We start from the raw sequence: 19,799 nt of genomic DNA on the forward strand, positions 1-19,799 counted from the left end.
TATGGAAAGGATCCGGACTTTCCAGCTTCATTTGGGTCAATCGCCCAGGGGGATGGGCAGGCAGCTCCGCACAAAATGGCTGGTGAGGATTATCTGCACCTCTCAGAAAGGTGCAGTTCCACGGAGTGACATCTTCAGGGTCACGTGCTGTGGAAAGAAAGCCAAGGATTGGGATTCTGAATATGGGGCTGTGGAAACTCAGCACTCATGCACCACGCACGGAGGCACTCAGCTCGGCACAAACCCTCGGGCCCACACGTGTCTGCTCTTCAGCATCTGAAAAGGAGTTCAACCGGTGTCTATAAACGTTAGAACTATGACTATTCAGAGGTAAATTTCCCTCAGTTAACTGAGGGGGAAAGCACCATGAAATTTGTCCAAATACATAACAGTTTAGCTCAAGTTCCCTTTTACAGAGGTATTTTAAGCTAAGCTTTATGATCACATGAATGTTATGTTATAGGTACTAAAAAGCTGTAGGTATTGCAGGTAAGCCAGCTTGAAGTTTATTTCAAAGTGGCGTATTTTGTGGCACTTGTACAAAGGATGAAAAGAACAAACTAAATAAGGTAAAATTAGGGTATAGTTTCAGAGATTATTTTTCAAAAGAAAATAACCATTAAGCACGTACTTATTTTAAGTGGTGAAAAACCTCAAGTCAAATACCAGTGTTCATTTCCAGAGGCAAGGTTTGAATTTATTCACTGTGGTTAAACAGCATTTCATGTTTGATGAAATAAATGACATCGAAACGGCACTATGTAGATATTTGAATTTATTGTTTAAATACTAGGCGTAGTTTAAAAATAAAAATTGTGCTCTCAGAACATGCAAAGACAGTAAGAGGTGCTATTACACAAACGAATACATGAACGAAATGAGCCTATGCGATTTTCAACCACTTCCATACTAGCTTTACAATTATCGAATCTTTGAATATATCAGCCAATTACGTAGTCAGCATAGCTGAACGGAGTGAGCGTAGAATTGGTAGAGAGAGGCCATTTAGCATTGGTTCGAAGACATAAACAATTTTATTAGTGACAGGTGTGGGGAAGAGCCGTTTACAGTGTGGAACTATCATGCTTCTTGGACGTGATTTAACACCTAAGTTTTTATGTTACAAAGCAAGTTTAACTATTAGTTATTTTAGAAATACCACCAACACTAGGACACTTGTTAATTATCATTAAAGGAACACGGTCAACCAGCTGACAAACGCACCCGCCCCGGAGAACACCAGAGTCTGAGCACGCCGGGCAGGACGGGCTCTCTGGCCGGGAAGGCACCTGCCACGCCTGCTGTGATGAGGGCGTCAGTAAAGGGTTTATGGCCACGAACACTCAGGCATTTGGCCAGCTCCTGGCCTAAGAGATGCATGATGCCGCAACAAGCACCCCAGGATAAAGAAAACCCCGTTTCTCGCCCCAGCTTCACTGCTCGGACGTGGGTTCCGACTCCACACACATCCGGCACAGGGCCGCGTTGGGGCGGCAGATGAAAGCATCAGTTTTGTCCCCCAACTCTGTCAGCTGCTCCAGCGAAGACACACAGGGGTAGTGGTCTTTCAGCATGTCGGGCAACTTGGAAGTCTTGTCCTGAAGCCGCCGGGAACGTCTAACTGGTGTTAGAAACTTGAGCTCTTTAACAGTAGAATGCGTTTCATCAAACTGCATTTTCTTTTTCATGCTAAAAAAAAATCCACAAAATGATTCCTAGAGTTAAAAAGCACGTTTACATTCTTCCTGTGTATTCTGATGCCATTAGTCGTACTGTAACCTGTGCAACCACGCAGCTGTTTGTCCAACAGAGGTGCGGTGCAGGCCCCTTGAGATAGGAACTTTTTCTTTCCAATTTTTTGTTACAACTTTTGCACAATTGATACGCAAATATCTGTAGAAGTGGCTAACTTCTGAATTTCCAAAACCTCCTGCCACCAATAATACACAAATAGCAATTACATAGTTATGTAAAAATCTTCTCTTTCAAAGTAGCAATACTTAGGGAAAAGCAAGCAAATTCAGTATTTAAAAGGTGATGGCCCAATGACATTCAGGTTGTTTGAAACCCTTCTATTAACAAACAGTTTCATCCAAGAGCTACCTTAAAGACTTTAAACTACGATATTTATTAACCCTAACCATAAAAACAAATCATAGCACATTATGTTTTAAAAGCTTACCTTTGCAAGTATGGTGTGGTAGACACATTATATTTAATTAAGCAACTATTCCGTGTTTCTGTGTTGGGGGTTTTAGCATCACTGGCTGGACCTTTGGTTTTGTCGACTTGCTCTTTTTCGCAGTCTTGAAATGCCACGCTCCTGGGATGCTTAGTTTCCATTTCCGGTTTTCCCGACTCTGCGTCAACACCGGCGTCTTCAGGGCTGACTTCCTGGACTGGTTCCTTGGTTGTACAAGCCTCCTCAAAATTTTCTCCTAGAGAAATACACATTTAGGTTATGCTTTTGGTCAGACTGGAAGACCAAAATCAGAAGACATTAATGTTATTCACAGTGAGCCAGATTTTCAAAATAAAAGAACCGAGCCATCTCCTAACCATTACTTTCCCTAAGCAAATGTTGCTGACAACTGTTTAACACTGTTTATTAACACCTATGTGTGGGGTTACAGATACAAATGTAAGAACAAAATCACCCCTGTGCTTTAAGAAGTTCACATGCCATGGGAGACACGCTTGAAGATAATTATAAAACAATAAAAAGGTTACAAAGGAGATAAGAACCCCAAGAAGGGAGCATCCAACTTGGCTTGCAGGTCGGGGACATGGCTGGGGGAGACTTGGGGAGTGACGTGTGCTGGGGCTTGAAAAACGAGAACCTGACAAGACCAAGGGAGATCATCTCAGTGTGAAGTTAAAAAAGGGGAAAAGAAAATTAAGACCACATTAAAGGGCCAGTGCATTTAAAATATTAGGTAAGGAGCAAGGTCAGCATGTAGGGAGCAGGTGATGAATTCAGAAAGGCAGGAAGGGTCAAGTATGATGAACTTTATGTGCATGAAGTTTGGCAAAAAAAAAGGAATTCACTGGCGAGACAGAGCTACAACTGGGTTTGGTCTCGGTGCAGGGTGGTTCCGAGCCTGTGGCGGTGAGAAGACACAGCCGTTGCAATGGTGTGAGCAGGGCGGTGAGAAGGGAGAGCCGGGGCAGACTCGTCTCCGAGTTGGGAGTTACTGAGTGAATGCACATGTACGTCTGAATGTGTGTTGGTGTGAGGGCCACCCCCTCAAAAATTTCTTACTTTGGAGTCTTTAATGACAGAGAAAAAAATTTTTCTTCTTTTTTTGGGAGGAAGGCAGGGCAGTATGGGGGAAGACAAAGTTCTGTATACTCGATGTAAAACACTCGTGGGACATCTGTAAATGCATCGAGCTGGAAAGACCTCTAGTTTGATTATTAGGAATTATTAGAGATCTTCGCCGAGTTTCAGGTACACGCTATGCTGACGTGGAGGGGGACGGGGATTCTCCAACTCGGCAGGTATTTATTCACGTGCCTGCCGTATGCCAGGCACCGCAGTGGCACTGGGGACACACTGGTGAGGAAGACCAGACACTTTCCCTGTCCAGCGAGTTGACAGTTCAAAAGACAAGACAAACAAGCAATCAAATGCATCAATTCTGCACAGACAAGAAACAAGGTGCATCTGATCTAGCTGGGTGAGGGAAGGGAAGGCTACCCCCAAAAAGACCTTTCAACTGAGGTCTAAAGGATAAGGCAGAATTAAGTTCGAGGTAGAAGACTGGCTTGGGTAGATGCAGAGACAAGCCAGGTAGTATAGCCCCTTCTAGGGGGGAAAAAAAAACAAGAAAGAAGTCGGGGATGTGGAGGAGTGGGAGAGAGCCAAAAGGCCGGAGTCAGGAACTGGGCGGGTGAGTGGCCACTCAGGTCAAAGTGCTGGGAGCGGATTAGAGCGAGAGGGGCGGGCCAGTCAGGAGAGCACTGGGAACAGTGACAATGGGAGTAAGAGTAAGGACAAAGAGAAACAGGTGGATTTCCCGAGACACTTAGGGAGTTAAACTGAATTTGACTGACTGAGGAACGGGGCGAGGATAAGAGCAGAGGGAGTAAGATAGAATCCCCAGATTCCTCGTGTGGAGGGCTGACCGGTGCCAGTCACTGAGAAAGGGAGCCAAAGGGACGCTCGGGAACGCGGTGTGTGCCAGGCTGGACACGGGGACCAGGTGTCTGGCAGGCACAGTGGCGCCGTCCCCCTCCCTCCTCACTGCAGAGAGCCCAGGGCTTCCTGACTGCACTTCTCCTTCCATCAAGATGGATGCTCCACCTGCTGGAAGGAGTCCACCGACTAGTCCTGTTCTATCAAGGAGAAACAGGACAGAAAACCGAATCCGGTTTAAATGCCGCTTCCTCTCTCTACCTATCTCTGGAGCCAGTGAGAATTAACCCCCTTGAACAGTTTTTTGGGAACACGTATGACACACTTAGAATTTCGGTATAATCTTTAACTTTACTTGAAAATAAAGGTATTTTTTAGAAAGCAATGTAGCAGCACATATCAGGAGCCTTAAAAAGTTCAAACTGACACTTTTAATCAAATTAATCAAAAGAAAATAACCCGATACGCAATGATGGAATAAAATAGTTGCTCAAATATTCTGACAGGCTGCCACAGAGAATTATAGTAAAAAACTGAAAATAACTCTAAACAAGGAAACAGATTAGCTTATACTTAGATGCAGTGATTTCTCTCTCATTTGAGCTAGTTAATGCTGATAGCTGTTAAAGCTTAAGGCACTTTCTGTGCCACAGGGTGTGATCGTGTACTTACAACTGTAAACCCACTTTCCCCACTGCTTCCATCATTTCATTCAATGGTCCCAAGGATCTTGAGGAAGATAACATTATTCCACTTTACAGCTAAGGGGTTAAATTTCTTGTAAATGTTCTTAGGAATTGGCACAACCTATATCTGAATCTAGGAAATGTTTACATTTTAAATACCTAACAGTTAAGGACCCTCTTCTCTTCCCGGTCTACTCCTCCTCGAAAAGGAGGGCAGTGCCCTCGAAAAGAGAATTCCTACACGGCCTTCTCCATAGCACAAAACATACCACAGAATCTAATAGGTAAAAGCCTTTCTAGAGGTCATCTACTTGAACTGCATCAAACTTTTAAAAATTAAAACATTTATTATTATTATTCTATTAGAGCTGTCCTAATCCCCCCCTTTGCCCACCTCTGCCCAGCCCACCCCCTGCTCCCACAGTCAGTTCCCACACTGCTGTCCATGACCATGGCTCATTCATACATGTTCTTTGTCCAGTAAACTGCCTCAATCTAAAAACAGGACACCACAGTCTCTAGAAGTAACTTCCACAGACACTCAGAGACAAATCTGGGTTTCAGAGACCTCCCGATTAAAATTCTTTATGCACACAAAGCTGAATCTCAGAGGTATGTCAATAGAAGTGTGAGGAAAGATCAACCTACATATTTAAAAAATGTTTAAGCGATAAAATAAAAATAATTCAGCAAAGAAATTTAATAAAGTCACAATTCACTTCAAGGAGACAAAAGAAACTAACTCACCAAGTTTCACTTTTTCTTGACCCTTCACTGTCAGAATGTCTACAACTGCATGTCGCATTTCTTCAATGGGCTTGATTTTTTTCAGTGGAGAAGCAGACATGTATTAGTTTCACATTCTAAGCACCATGTTGTCCAAGTTGAAAATATTAAATCCATGATGAAGTGTTGCATTTTAAAACATGGCAGGGGTTCTCAGACCACTTACTTTGCCACTCGCATTAAAAAAACCCACCTTTTCAATTTACAAAATAAAATTGAACTTAAGGGATAGAATTTCAGCAGCTTAAGGTTTCCCCCATAATTTTTCTGCAGCCTTTGGTAACTACTGCCACTTGCCTGGTGTAAAGGAAGTTAGTGAACCAGTAACAAATTAGCATTCTTAGTATCTACTGAAGAGCTGATTACACTGACGTTTAAGTATAGTTTACTTCTTTTCTCCAACATTCAAGTGCATGGTTACATGTTGTCTCACATGGTATTAAATGCATCTTTGAACAGCTCAAGGTCAAAACTTTCAAGAGCTCACTTCAGCGTTCACTGTATGCCAGGTATCACATGCACTTCCCGTGCTCCTGTGAACTGCCCACACCTGTTCACGCTACGCATTCAAGAAGTTGTATAAAAGGGATGCTCTGGCTCCTATTCTTGGTTCTAGGACATAGTCCTGAGCCACTCGCCCATTCAGCTTTCAATGTTCTGGGCTAATTTTGGTCCTCGTTTTCCAACTTCTGCCCAGGGTCACACCTTTCTCTTTGCACCACTGCGCTGCTGCGCAAACAAACCCTTAGCTCCAGCTGCAGCCCCAGCCACGCCTCCTTCAGTAGCCCCCTTTTGCTTCTAGGCAGTAGGGACCCACCGCTCCCTTGCAGGTGGGATTCTGTCCAACACAATCATCCTTCAGCAAAGTGCTTTACACACGACAGCCATCAAGAGAATGTCTACCGAATACTTGCTTTCCCACTCAGGTGAAAGGTCAAACAGCCTCTGTTGGCTCTGCTGAGACTATCATGAGTAGACCTTTCTTAAGGAAAGGCTAAAATGAAGAATTTTTAAAAACTCATTGGAAACAGTTTATAAACACATGCTAATATTAAAATTCAACTCCCCAGTAGATTTCTCAACTAGGAAATGTGCAAAATGACAAGTTGTGCTGCAGCATCTCTCCCAGCAGGTTGCATTAAATGTCCATTTCAGCCACAGCACATCCGTGTTCTGAGGTCTGATTACCCCTAGGATGTGAGCAAATTCTAGAAGGCTGAGAAACAGCTTTTATAATATGCAGTTCTTGTGCATATTATAGATAAAATCTACTCTGCTTTAAACACTCATTACCTCTACATATACAACCACAATTTATATTAAGTTATGCTTGCTGCGTCCCAAAAAATTCTGAATAATTTACACCATAATTGACAAACATCAGTAAGTTTTAATCTCACCTGAGCTCCTGCCAGAATGGCCTTTTCATAGATGGAGATAATATTTTCAATAGGGCTTGTGAGTGGTTCGATGCGTGCCAGGCATATCCAATATTTAACCAGTTTTTTGGCATCTGGAATATTTTTAACCAGGTCATTCAGTGTGGCCAATATTTCTTCTTTTGGGCATCCCTAAAATATCAAGAAATGAAGTGAGTAGTATCTTTTAGCCTACAACGTATGAACTTAATAAAGTAAGCTCATTACAATCAAGATCAGTGAGAAAAAAAGGTATCAGAAAAATTCATAAAAATACTCACTCTTATCTTCCTCACCCCAACCTACAGTTAGTAAGAAGCATATCAGGCATAAACACAAGGCACAAGAAAATCATAGTTGGGAAAAACATTAGCAAAAAAAATGACTAACACTCTACTCGGTCCTTGCGTTTATCCTCTCATACGGTGCCGAGTCCATCTGCTAATTATCTAGATTTTTTTGTGTCTACCAAATGTTTATGAGGGAAAACAGCTTGCAGGTTTTAAAATTATATTTGTCAGGGTTTTTGTTACTAGGGTTAAATGAATCTGTAATGGTTTGCGTAAGAGTTATATATAGTTTAATAGGGCAGAAAAATTCTAGTGTCAGTAAAAGACTCCAGTTAAGCAGAAGTAAGGATTGAATCCATTTCCCTGACGGTGATTTTCACTGGTCCGCGGAACTACGAAAAGTTTACAGATGCTCATGAAGACTAGAGAGGGTCTGACTTCACACCCCCAGTGTTCGATCTCGCTCTGGAACTTAGTGGTGTGTGACCGCTGCAAGGTTACACAGTAGGAAGTAAAGAAAACATTCTGGAGGTAAATTTTTCATCCAAACAGTAAAACTATACTAAGTTCAAGACCATAATGATGTTGGTTAAAATTAATGGGAATGTTTGCAAATATTTTAATCAACTTGAATTTAACTTGTGATAATGACTCACTAATCTATATTGCTAGTCTTCAGTAAATTATTGTCATAGAGGAATACAATCTTCACAACTCAAGTAAAAAAATATCCCTTTGCTATATGAGTACTTCTATGAACTCAGTGAAAATGCAGCCCATTAAAGGCTAACGAGAAACAATCTCACAATTATCGGAAGCCTACATTAAAACCACTGACTTGGTCAAAAGGGACTGACAATGTAGTTTAATGGGATAATATTTATGGAGGTAATTTGCAAAGTAGAAACGACTACTCAAACATAAGAGAAAGACTCTACCTCATTAATCAGGTTCAGACATTCAGAAAACGTCTTGTTTACTTTGTCAGTGAACAATCTCTGCTCATCTTCTTCTGCCATGGTGGTCCAGAAGGACCCTACCGGTTTCTCACTGGGCTCTTCAGACGCAGGCCGGCTGGGCCCTGAGCTGGGGGGCCTTTTCAGCGTTCTTCCTTTGCTGGCTCTCCACTCGCGCAGGTGTGCCCTGCAATCAGGAGCAGTATATACACGTTACTGCGGTGCCCTGAGGGCACCGTCAAAGAGAGGGAAGTCTAAAACTGCTCCAGGTCTTTAGGGAGTTCCATGCTAGTGTCAACACACAAATTTGAAGGAAAAATCATTAAATACATCCGTGTTAATTACATGCCCAAAGACACAGGAATGAATTTTCAAATGGACCAGTTATAAAATCTTTCCCAATTTTATTAAGCATTTTAACTCACGTTATATAAAACCTAATAAAACACATTTGGACACAGTAACTCAGGCCACGCTGTTCCACTTACAACTTCGCTTAAATCTGTCTGCATATGATAATAGAGACACACACACACAATTCTAACATATTCCAGGAGATTATAAACCAAGTTCAGAAGGGTACTCTACGGAAGATGAAGCTGATGAAATCGTGCCTACTCACCTCCTCTCTTCCGCGGTTTCTCTGGGCAGCGCCGATCTACCGCCCACAGTCGCTCTCGCTATGGTGTGTCTGCGCTGGTCGGCGGTTTCTGGCTTTCCCGGCCACTTGGTATTGGTATTCGACGATGCAGCAGGCCTGGCTATAATCTCAGCTGTGATGCTTCTGGATAGCATCTTGTTTCCTTTCACTTCCCGAGAACTGGTTTTGACACTGGATAAAACTGCACTTGACTGCACTAACTCATGGTCACGAGACCCTTTCCGAATTGTTACGTGGGCAGAGGCTCTACTGACACCAGGTTTCAGGGTGTCCTGGGTATTACTGCCGTGACTTCTAATAGGAGGGCGCAGAAGTTGTTTGTTCTGAGACACAGTGCTCACAGATTTAGTGGCAGCTGTCACAGTGGGGGCCCTGTGACTTTTCACTGGGACACAGCTGGTGTTTGCAGGCTGGGGTTTCATGGCTTTGGGGACAGCAGTCGAAAGCTTCTCTGCTGTTGCAGAACTCTCATCTTTGGCTCGGAAAGGTTTTCTAAAGGAATCAACCTTTGACTGAACGACCCGGCCGCGGTAGGATCCAAGCACGGGCTTCCTGAGTGCGTCAGCGTCCTGCTTCCGTTCCTCCACAGGCACCTCTTTCTTCTTGTCGTTGTTTTTGCTGTGGAAGGCTCGGCTGAATGTCATGCGTTTGCCTTGGGGCTCAGCCTTACTTGGTATGGACTGCAGATTCTCATTATTATTCTCCAAATTTTGTGTATCAATTACTACAGTTGAATTGGCTAATTCATTACAAGATTTTAACGGAATACAGTTTTTTTCCACTGTTATATTATTTTTGTTCTTTGTAGGTCTGTGGACATTTTCTTTATCAGCCTAAAAGAGACATTTGAGACAAATCAGTTATCTCAGAACTTACTTCTTTTAGAAAGAGGTTAGGAAAGGAAAACACGGGAAAGGGGCAGTTTTAAGGACTCTGTCCAGATCTTACCATATTTGTCTTAAGTTTCAGAACTTTTGTCTCTTCTTGGACCCGACCCTCAGATGCCATCACTCTCTGGTTTCCACTACTTAAAAAAGAAAATGGGAAGGGATGAAAGAATATGAACAATTAGTTGACTTTATAATTTTAAATTGAAGTAAGAACTGAGAGATTTGTCTTAAGCAAAACTTTTATTATAGGGTGATTAAATGATACAGACAAGATGGCTGAGGAATTTAAAGACATCTTCTTTAAAGTCTTAACATCCTCCCCCCACAGAGTATGTGAACACGATAATCTCACTCTAATCCACTCTAACGAGTCTCTGAAAATCTTTGTTAAGCAACACTGTTTGGTTAAGTAGTCAGTAACAGACATACTGAAAAAAAAATTTTAAGTCTTTTCAAAAGAACCTAAAATTTTCCACACATACACTTATGGCTTAATTATTAAGAATATGGACTTTCGTTTCTACACGGCATTGCATTTAGCGTGCGTATCCAAAGGATTCCTCCTCATGGATCTGACTTCAACTCCTTTTCACATATGTAGACTGGTCAGCACCGGCCGTGAGAATCTCTCAGCAAGTAAGGTAAGGGGAAAGCAGGGTCAGGTAGATGTCACTGATTCTAAGACAGACCCCAAGCTCAGAGACATTAAAATGCAAAAGGGAAAAAAAAAAGTACGCGTCAGCATCAACAAAATTTGCTGTCTATATAGTTGTTCGTTTTGGTGATGATGCCTTTCCCATCTATGTGCTCAGTCTGCTTGGAGAAGAGGCAGAACTCGACGTGCCTTGCACTGCACATTTCAACAACGGCAGAGGAGGGTCCAGATGTGCAACGGAACAGGACATCTCGGTAGCTAGATATCCGAGCAGAGGGGTTTCCGGTCCCCTCCCAGGCCTTGCCAGTTCCCTCGGGCACAGCGACCTCTCCCACAGTTAAACTCCTGCATTCACTACGTGGTGGCCGGCACTCCTCCTGCTTTCCAGGTGTGTGTGTGTGGCCTGGCGTGGCGGGATTTGATGCTCAGGGTCAACCTGCCAGGTGGCTTCTAAGGTGGTACTTCACTAATAAGGCCACTTATTGATCTCAGCTTCTATCCCTTCTGGGCTTACGGTATGCTGTGATGCTACCTCACTGAGGAAATCGAGGCAATCTTACTAAGAATTAGCCTGCCCCCCCCCCCCCCAAAGACTGGGAGCCTATCTACCTCTGTGCCCCGAACTGCCACCATGCTGTCCTAGGGTCCGACTCTCCATCTGTGCTCTCCCTCTGGTCCACTCAGAGACTCCGACCCTGTGATTATTTGCCTGTTCTTCTGCATCATTAACTTGTCCTGCTGCTAGGTCATTCCCATCAGCACAGAAACACTGCCTATTACGTCTCATTTAAAACCTGCAACCTCACAGTCCCTTTCGGCGCCTGCCTCGTTTCTTTGTACAGCAGAACTACTCCAAAGGAAGGGACCTCTGTGAGCTGTCTCTGCATCCCCACTGCTCTAAAACCCCTTAACCGTTGGTGAGGTCGCTGTGCCCCAGGACACTGGCAAGGCCCGGGAGGAACAGGAAGACGGATATCTAGCTACCGAGACGTCCTGTTCGGTAGCACATCTGGACTCTCCTCTGCCATCGTTGAAAATGTGTAGTGCAAGGCCCCGTACCCACTTCCACGTCTCTCAGCCTCCCACTGCCCTGGACACAGGTAGTCATTCTTTCTTTAAAATGCCTTCCCCCCATTGCTCCCTCTGGACCCCCAGTTCTCCCCCTCCCACCCCAACCTCACTGGTCCCCTTCTTTTCCATCTCTCTTCTTCCTGACTTCACTGGGGCTCAAGGCCGGACTCCGATTTTAAACTTTTCTTCTGCCTTTTTCTTTTAGCTTTGTATTTCTCAGGGACTCCTCTTTTTCCATCAGTGCTGACAGAATTTCAGCACTTAGTCTTGACATTGCCAGCCTTTCTAACTGCTAGCTCAAAATCCTCGGAGGGACCGGAGCAGACTCAGACACAGGGGATGAGCTGCTGGCTGCTGGAGGGCAGACAGAGTGCGCTGGTGCAGGGGGTCAGGGGTATTACCACCAGACCCATCACGGTGACCATTTCCTAATGTACAAGAACATCAAAGCCCGATGCTGTGCGCCTGAAACTATTACTGCGAGTCAACTACAGCTCGGATCTACCTTGGTCACCTGTCCAGTGTGGAGGCTTCAATGAACATATATAATCCTATTCTGTCTCATTATGATAAAGCTGCCCTCAGAAGGTCTTCTTTAACAAAAGAGTCTTAAAATACATCACTAAAGGCTATAAAAAAGAACTCAATTTTAAGAAGCTGCAACTGACTGGTTGGCTATTTAATAATTTGTTGTTCAAGTAATATTTAAATTGGCATGTTTTCTGAAATTAAATACAGTACTTGTGAAGTTTCTTGGTGAAGCCAGAAAAGGTTTCAGAATTTCCTTTTCTTCGGATTGTGTATAAGATCATTATAGACCCCACGACCCAGCTGGATTCTTTATTTAAGTAAGAAATTGAGAGTCACTGTCTTATTTGAATTAATATCGATTCTCTAGTAATTTCATTCTACCCCTGGGTTTTAAACAAATATTGTCTACGTACAATTCCCAAGTTTATACGTCCAGTCCCAATTTCACCCCTGAACTTCAGACACAAAACTATCTGGCATCTCCCCTTCAATGCCTTACTGGGGCCTCAAACTTAACACAGTCAAAACAGAACCCGTAATTCCCCAACTCTGCCCTCAGTCTTCCCCATCCAAATATAGGGCATCACTGTCCACTCAGTCATGCAGATCAAACAAACAAAAAGGTTTTTTGGGGGGGGGAGTTTAAAAAAGGAACTGTGGGATTTATGAAAATGTTTACTCCCAAGTAAAACTTATGAATGTAAAGTTAAGAAAATTCTGCATTTTATTTGGAAATAACGCCAGACTGACATAAAGTTGCAAAATCATACATAGTTCAAAGAGCACCTGTATTTACCCAGCCTTGCCTACCTGCTGCCGACATGCTACCCCAGCTGGGCCATCATTTGCGCGTTCTCTCAGCGCGTGCGCATGTGTGTGATGCACACAACATTTTACCACTGATGTAAGTAAACGGACTCGGGGGCCTGGTGACCCCCACGGCTCACAGGTGCGGAGGCAGGCTCTCAGAGCCCGGCCGGTCCTCAGCCCTCATCGGCCCCCACCTCCGACTGCAGTGAGCCTGGGGAACTGCACCGTATTTTCTGCTTCACACACTTGTGCAGGTGTTTATTTTAGTCACAGCCGTGCCTTAAAACCGTAACAAAACAGTACAACTATATTCCTATAGAAGACTAAGGCTAAAACAAACGATTTCCAAACACTTAGCAGGGCCGCTCCCCGAAGAACATTCCCCCTACCTCATATGTCGGCTCTGACTAAAACCCTGAGAAATTATACAAAGACTGGCCTTTGAAGCGCTGTATAAACCGTAAGTCAATATTTTGGTAAAAATACACATTTTGCTTTAAAATTGTTTTCTCTTGGAGGGTGAATTAATTTACACGGAAGTGATGATTTAATGCTGGGCAATTCATTCAATAAAGCGGCCACTAAGTTACACGTGGCTACTCCGCACTCACGATTGGCCAGTCCAAACTGAGGTGTGCTGAAGTGTGGAAAACTTAGTACCAAAAAGAATGTGAAGAATCTCCATTTTTAAGGTGTTACATGTTGAAAAGACAACACAGGGCTATGCTACATTGAATCATATGTTGTTAAAACTCACTTCCTTAAATAATAACTTTTAAAATGTGGCTGCTAGATTTTTAATTACACAAATGGCTCACATTACATTTTTATTGGACAGCTCTGAACTAATGTTAAGTTTACAGATCAGAAATTTTAAAAAATATATTTGTTGACCTCACCTGGATAATATCTGATTTTCCTGTTTGTATGCAAAAAAAGTTTTCCTTTTCAACATGTGTTCCATGAGTTTTTGCTTTCTTTGCTCTAAATAACAAAAGAGCTACAAGTCAACATTAGTTACAGTAATTAACATCAAACAGATATTGACTGAGTGAAGATTTTACTTCGACAAATGCTCAACTTAGCATCACATCTGGTGTGTAACAGAAATTTGCCCAATGCAGTACTGCCTTTGGGAAATAATCCCATTTTTACAAGACCGTTGCTATAAAAGGTTCCACAACAGCTCAGCACAAGACTCACGTTATTCACTGTCTCACAGTGAAACAGCCGGAGAACATCGCTTAAGAGCACACGGTTTCTGAAAGCCAAGCTCTCGCAAATCAAATGGTAGAGATGAAGATACCAGACAGTCTCTAAGTTCAGCCTAATTTACCAGAATTGGGCTGGGCGAGGTTGTCTTTGTTCTGTTTTCTTATTTGTAGGCCAAAGAAACAACAGTAGTACTTCTGAAGACCTGGCCAACCCTGGATTCCCATTATGTGGGGGGCGTTAACGAGTCAGCATCTTGAGAGACGCGCCTGCTCTCCGAAACTCCTGCTCCAACGCAGGAGGTGGGGCCGTCCCGCGCAGACGCATTCCGTTCCCCGCGCAGATGCAGGCGGACCCCCGCAAACCCCAGCCCCCGACGTCGGTTCGGTCGGGAGCCCCGCACGCGCCCCGGGATAAACGCGGCGCGTTTCTGCCATTCTCCGCCGCCAGGACCCACGCCGGCCAGCGAAGACCGCGCGCAAAGTGCTCGACCCGGACACTACCGCCGCGGCGCGGGCAGCACTCCATCAGGAGAGCAGCTGCTTGGGGCCAGGGGACCCGTTCAGGGTCTCACACAACTGACCACGGTGGAAGCGAGTCTGCGGACCCCAGGTCCTGACCTTTGAGCCCGAGCCAGCCACCCCCTCACCCCGGCCGCCCCGGTTCTCCTCGTCGGCTCGCGCAGATCCCGCCACCGCAGCCCTCACCTCTGAACGCGAACTGGGCCCTCTGACTCGGGGGAAGCTGCAGGTCGCGCGGCACCACGGGGGTGCTCATAGTAGAGCGAAATAGGGGGACCCGTCTCTACCTGGAGCGCTTCGCAAGCCCTGGACCAAAGAGAGCGCGCACTTCCCAAGTCCCGGGGCGCCGATTCATTAGGTGGCGCGCCGTCGCCTCCGCCCATTGGTGCTGGCGTAAATTGAATAGGCCAATGGGGGAAGGGGGCGGGGCTTGAGTTACGGTTGCGTGAGCGGGTCCCGTGTCTTCCAGTTTCCGTTGGAACTGCCTTGAGATGATTCCGCGGTTTTCAAACCAAAATACCGCGCTGCGGATTGGATTTGGAACGCGGTAGGAATCGGCTTGCAAAGTCCCTGCTATGTAGCAGATGGGACCAGTCTTTGGACGCCCACAGTCCATTAGGGAAGGCAGACGGGAAAAGGATTCTTATTTGGCTGCGTTTCTTATTAAACGTGGACGTGTTCACCGAGGAGGTGGCAGAAGAGGCTGTGTGTTTCCCTTTCATAAATAGTGCTTGGTGGCTGCATCACAGCTCCTGAAGGGGGTCGCCGTTATCACCTGTTTGGACGGGCTCAGAAGTTATTTGCCCACAAAGCTTGCAAAGGGGAACTGAAATTAAAATGTAAATTCTTTTCGTACTACGCAATCATCAGATGCAAAAATGAGGAGAGGAAGAGAAAGGGATGAGATGAGGATAGAGCCTTCACTTTTAGTCCCCCTGTAAGGTTAAAAATAGCATTTATTGTAGAGATTTTGGGGGTGTGTTTAAAGGTGCTAGCATAATCATCCAGTTCTTATCTAAAATATCTATCCCCTCCCTAAAAGCCTAGCAAACATCCAGGCCACAAAACAGAAATCATTCAGAGGTAGACAAGTTTTGGGGGCGGGATGGGGGAGACTTAGGGAGTTCTGGGCTGATTCTTTCTTGTTTTAAGCATTGGATCCATAGCATTTCCCCACCTCACCCGACCACTGAATTAAGGCTGGGCTGGGTATTTTCAGGCGGGTGTTTAAAAACAGAGGAGGGTGCAATTTCTATCTCCCATGCTCAGGGCTGAGTGCGTCCGCAGCTGGACATTGTGTTCTGAAATTTAAATGGATATAGAAATGATCTAAAGGGGAGAAACAATTCTGTTAGAGAACAAAGTTGGAAGACTCATACTACCTGATTTCAAAATGTCTTCTAAAGCCATAATAATCAAGACAGTGTGGCATTGGTGTAAAGAACAACAAATCAAGAGACTACAATGGAGATTCAGAAATACAGGCTGGGCAAAAGTAAGTTTATATTTGTGAGCACACGAAATACAGCGTTTATTCTTGTTTTATTCTTATTTTATTATTTCTCATACCAACAACTGTTAACCTTTTTGCTGCATCCTATATACTCAAGTCTCTATGGCCGGTCAATGGAGGAGAAAGATAATCTTTCCGAAAAATGGTGTCGGGGCAAATGCCTATGCACATACTAAATAAAACCAATTTTTCACAAACTGATGACTGGATAAATTGTTACAGAGCCATATAATTGACTACATACTATTCAGCAATAAAAAGGGACAAATACAGAGGAATTCAGCAACTGGATAAGTCATAAAAACATGGATTACATTTAAGCCAGATATGAAAGACTACAATCCTCATGATTCCATTTATGTGAAATTCTAGAAAAGGTAAAATTATAGTGATAAAAAGGAGACCAGTGGTTCTTAAAGGCCAAGAAGTTGGGGGAGAAATGAATGCAAAGGGGCCAGAGGAAACTTTTTAGTGTGATGAAAATATTCTCTATATGATTGTGGTTCCAACTGTAGTTGAAACTCATCAAATTGCATATTTAAAAATTTTGTGGTATGCAAATTATATGTAACTAAATAAAGGAACTTCAAAGAGAGGAAGGAAGGAAATTGCTATTTAGTGCCCAAGTCAGTTTTTGAACAAGGTTCTTAACATGCTAAGAAAGTATTTATATGATATTTTAAAAATTAGGAATTTTTTAAATTCCTAATTTCAAATTTTTTGTTGAATTGTGTCAAATATCTTTTTACTATTTGATGATTATTTGATCTATCTTTTTTGACCTATTAGTTAAATTTTGAATACAGATTTCCAATGTTGAATTGTATTTGCACTCCTTGGATAAACACCACTTAAATTGTGCTACACCATTATCTTAATATTCTGTTTATTTGCTTTTGCAAATACTTTATGAGATTTTTGCATTCATATTTCTGCGTGACCCCTCTCTCTATACTTACAGTATTTTTGTTGGGTTTTAGAATCAGTTTTTCTGACTTCATAAAGAGAATTTGGAAACTTTCTTTGTACTCTGGAAAAATTTAGGTGGGAAAATAATTATTTGTTCCGTCAAGTTTTAAAAGAATTCACTTGTGAAAAATTATTTGGTCCTGAAGTATTTTTTGTTTGATCGTTTGTTCATTTGTTCATGCCTCTCTGATAACTTATTCAATGTCAGGTTTTCAATTTTCATTTGAATATTCATATTCTCTCAACACCCATTCAATCAAGTTTTCGTGTTCATTTGCACAGATCTCTGTAATTTGTCTTCGATGGGAACCACACCTTCCAGTCCATTCCAGGTGAGATCCTAACGGGCTGCCCTGTGCAGGGGTTGAGGGAACCCCACATACACTGATCTATGAAGTCAGATGTAGTCATAAGCCACATAACAGAACAGTAGTGTGTGGAAAGAGAAAAGGGCCCTTCTGACCTCTGGTTCTTCGGTTGGTTGAATAATCAAATCAGCATGAGACAAAATGACAAGTGAACATCAAATTTAATTCTGTGCACACAGGAATCCCACAGACATGAGAGACCCCATATACCCCAGGGATTCACAGGCAGAAAGGGAACATGAGGTGCATGACATTCTGAGCTAGGGATGAGGGGGGACTCCTTGGGCTTCGGGAGTTCATTGCAGGGAGAGCACATGCTCAGTAACTAGTAGTTTTCCCTGCCGCACAGATAGGTCAGGAAGGGATGTTTCTGAAGACTGGTGGTGGCCAGAGAGGAGGTCTCGGCTGCGACAGGTATCAGAGCCCTTGGGGCTAGTCCTGCCCTGCGGAATCAGTCCCACAGCAGCTATATGCTGTGCTTGTGGCTGAACCTCAGCCTGAGGTTCAACCCCACCCACTGACATGCCAACAGCAATCAAGGCTCAACTACAACAGGGGCACCCAACCCACACAAGGGACACTGCTGAAGCACCTCCCAGGTGACCAGGGAGATGGCACCGCTGAGGTCCACAGAACACCTGCTACATAAGGCCACCCTGTCAAGACTGGGAGATGTAGCAGACCTACCTAATACATAGAAACAAACACAGAGCCCTGGCTGGTGTGGCTCAGTGGTTTGAATGCCTGCCTGACAATCAAAGGGTGGCCAGTTTGATTTCCAATCAGGGCACATGCTTGGGTTGCTGACCAGATCCCCAGTAAGGGGCATGTGAGAGGCAACCACACATTGGTGTTTTCCTCTCTTTCTCCCTCCCTCCCCCTCTCTAAAAAATAAAGAAATAAAATCTTTAAAAAGAAAGAAGGAAACGCAGAGAGACAGCCCAAATGGGGAGACAAAGAGACATATCCCACATGAAAGAACGGGACAAAAAAAATTCCAGAAAAACTGAATGAAATGGAGACAGACAATCCTCGAAACACGTAATTCACAACACTGGTTGTAAGGATTCTCAAGGAACTTAGAACCTCAATAAAGGTATAGTAAACAGCCCTGGCTGGTGTAGCTCAGTGGATTGAGCACGGGCCTGTGAACCAAAGGATTACAGTTCAATTCCCAGTCAGGGCACATGCCTGGGTTGCAGGCCAGTTCCCAGGAGGGGACGCACGAGAGGCAACCATACATTGATATTTCCCTCCCTCTTCCCTTCCCTTGCCCTCTAAAGATAAATAAACAAAATCCTTAAAAGATATAGTAAACATAAAAAGGACATAAAAAAATAAACCTAAACCAGTCAGCAAGGAAGAATACAATAACTGAAATGAGCACAGTGTATTATGGTTAGTCACCATAATACATTGCACGGGGCCAGGTGGGTACTGGAAGCATCTGGGGGGGGGGGCCACTCTATAAAATGCATGATTTTTCTAACCATTTTTGCTGCACATCTGAAACTAACACAGAATAATATGGAATGTAAACTATAATTGGAAAAAATACACACAATTGAAAATAAATACCCAAGAAGGAATCCAGAGCAGATCAGATGAGGCAGAGTCACCGGGTCAGTGGTTTGGAAGACAGGGTAGCAGCAAACACCCAGGGATACGAGAAATGCTGAAGGGACTTCTTTAAAGAAGAAGGTGGGGGGAGAACATGATAATAAATAATAAAATGGCAGTAACTCCATGCCTATCAATAGTTGCTTTAACTGTAAATAGATTAAGTGCTCCAACTAAACACGTGGGTAGCTGAGTGGGTAAGAGAACAAGACCCATACATGTGATGTTTATAAGAGACCCACTTCAGATCGAAAGACACACAAAGACTGAAAGTAAAGGGACGGAAAAATGTATTTCATGCAAAAGGAAATGAAATAAAAAGCTGGGGGAACAATACTTACATCAGACAGACTGGACTTTAAAACCAACGCTGTAATAACAGTCAAAGAAGGACATTGCATGATGATAAAGGAGTCAGCCCGACACGAGGAGGTAGCCCTTGTAAACATTTATGCACCCAACATGGGAGCACCTACATACATAAGTAAGGCATTGATGGACATAAAGGGAGAGACTGACAGTAGTAAAGTTACAGACTCGAACACCTTACTATGTCCTCAATGGGTAGATCTTCCACACAAAATAAAAAAGGAGATAGTGGCCTTCAATGGCACAGTAGACCAGATGCATTTCATCGCTATTTTTAGAGCATTTCACCCCAAAGCAGCAGAATATAGATTCAAGTGCTCGTGTGACCAGCATTA

The 19,799-nt window shown here is 43.6% G+C and overlaps 1 protein-coding gene across 5 annotated transcripts; it reads right to left on the minus strand.

The window, feature by feature from the left end:
- Positions 1 to 1,011: 1,011 nt before the first annotated feature.
- On the minus strand, positions 1,012 to 15,256 carry CKAP2 (cytoskeleton associated protein 2). Of its 5 annotated transcripts, none has more exons than XM_037132494.2 (9): positions 14,812 to 14,966; positions 13,792 to 13,876; positions 9,884 to 9,959; positions 8,897 to 9,768; positions 8,257 to 8,461; positions 7,011 to 7,181; positions 5,572 to 5,641; positions 2,183 to 2,438; positions 1,012 to 1,689 (listed from the first exon to the last, which is right to left on the minus strand). In XM_037132494.2, exons 1-9 carry the CDS (start codon positions 14,879 to 14,881, stop codon positions 1,434 to 1,436), a joined length of 2,061 nt encoding a protein of 686 aa, XP_036988389.2. In that variant the 5' UTR covers positions 14,882 to 14,966; the 3' UTR covers positions 1,012 to 1,433. The 5 variants fall into 5 exon arrangements, with proteins under 5 accessions (XP_036988389.2, XP_036988388.2, XP_036988385.2 ...); XM_037132493.2 differs by having other exon boundaries at positions 9,884 to 9,962; XM_037132490.2 differs by lacking the exon at positions 13,792 to 13,876 and having other exon boundaries at positions 9,884 to 9,962; positions 14,913 to 15,256.
- Between the last annotated feature and the right edge of the window lie 4,543 nt (positions 15,257 to 19,799).

The sequence above is a fragment of the Artibeus jamaicensis genome, unplaced genomic scaffold (genome assembly GCF_021234435.1).
Source record: "Artibeus jamaicensis isolate MK-2021 breed Jamaican fruit bat unplaced genomic scaffold, CSHL_Jam_final contig_415, whole genome shotgun sequence".
In the NCBI taxonomy this organism is placed as follows: domain Eukaryota; kingdom Metazoa; phylum Chordata; class Mammalia; order Chiroptera; family Phyllostomidae; genus Artibeus; species Artibeus jamaicensis.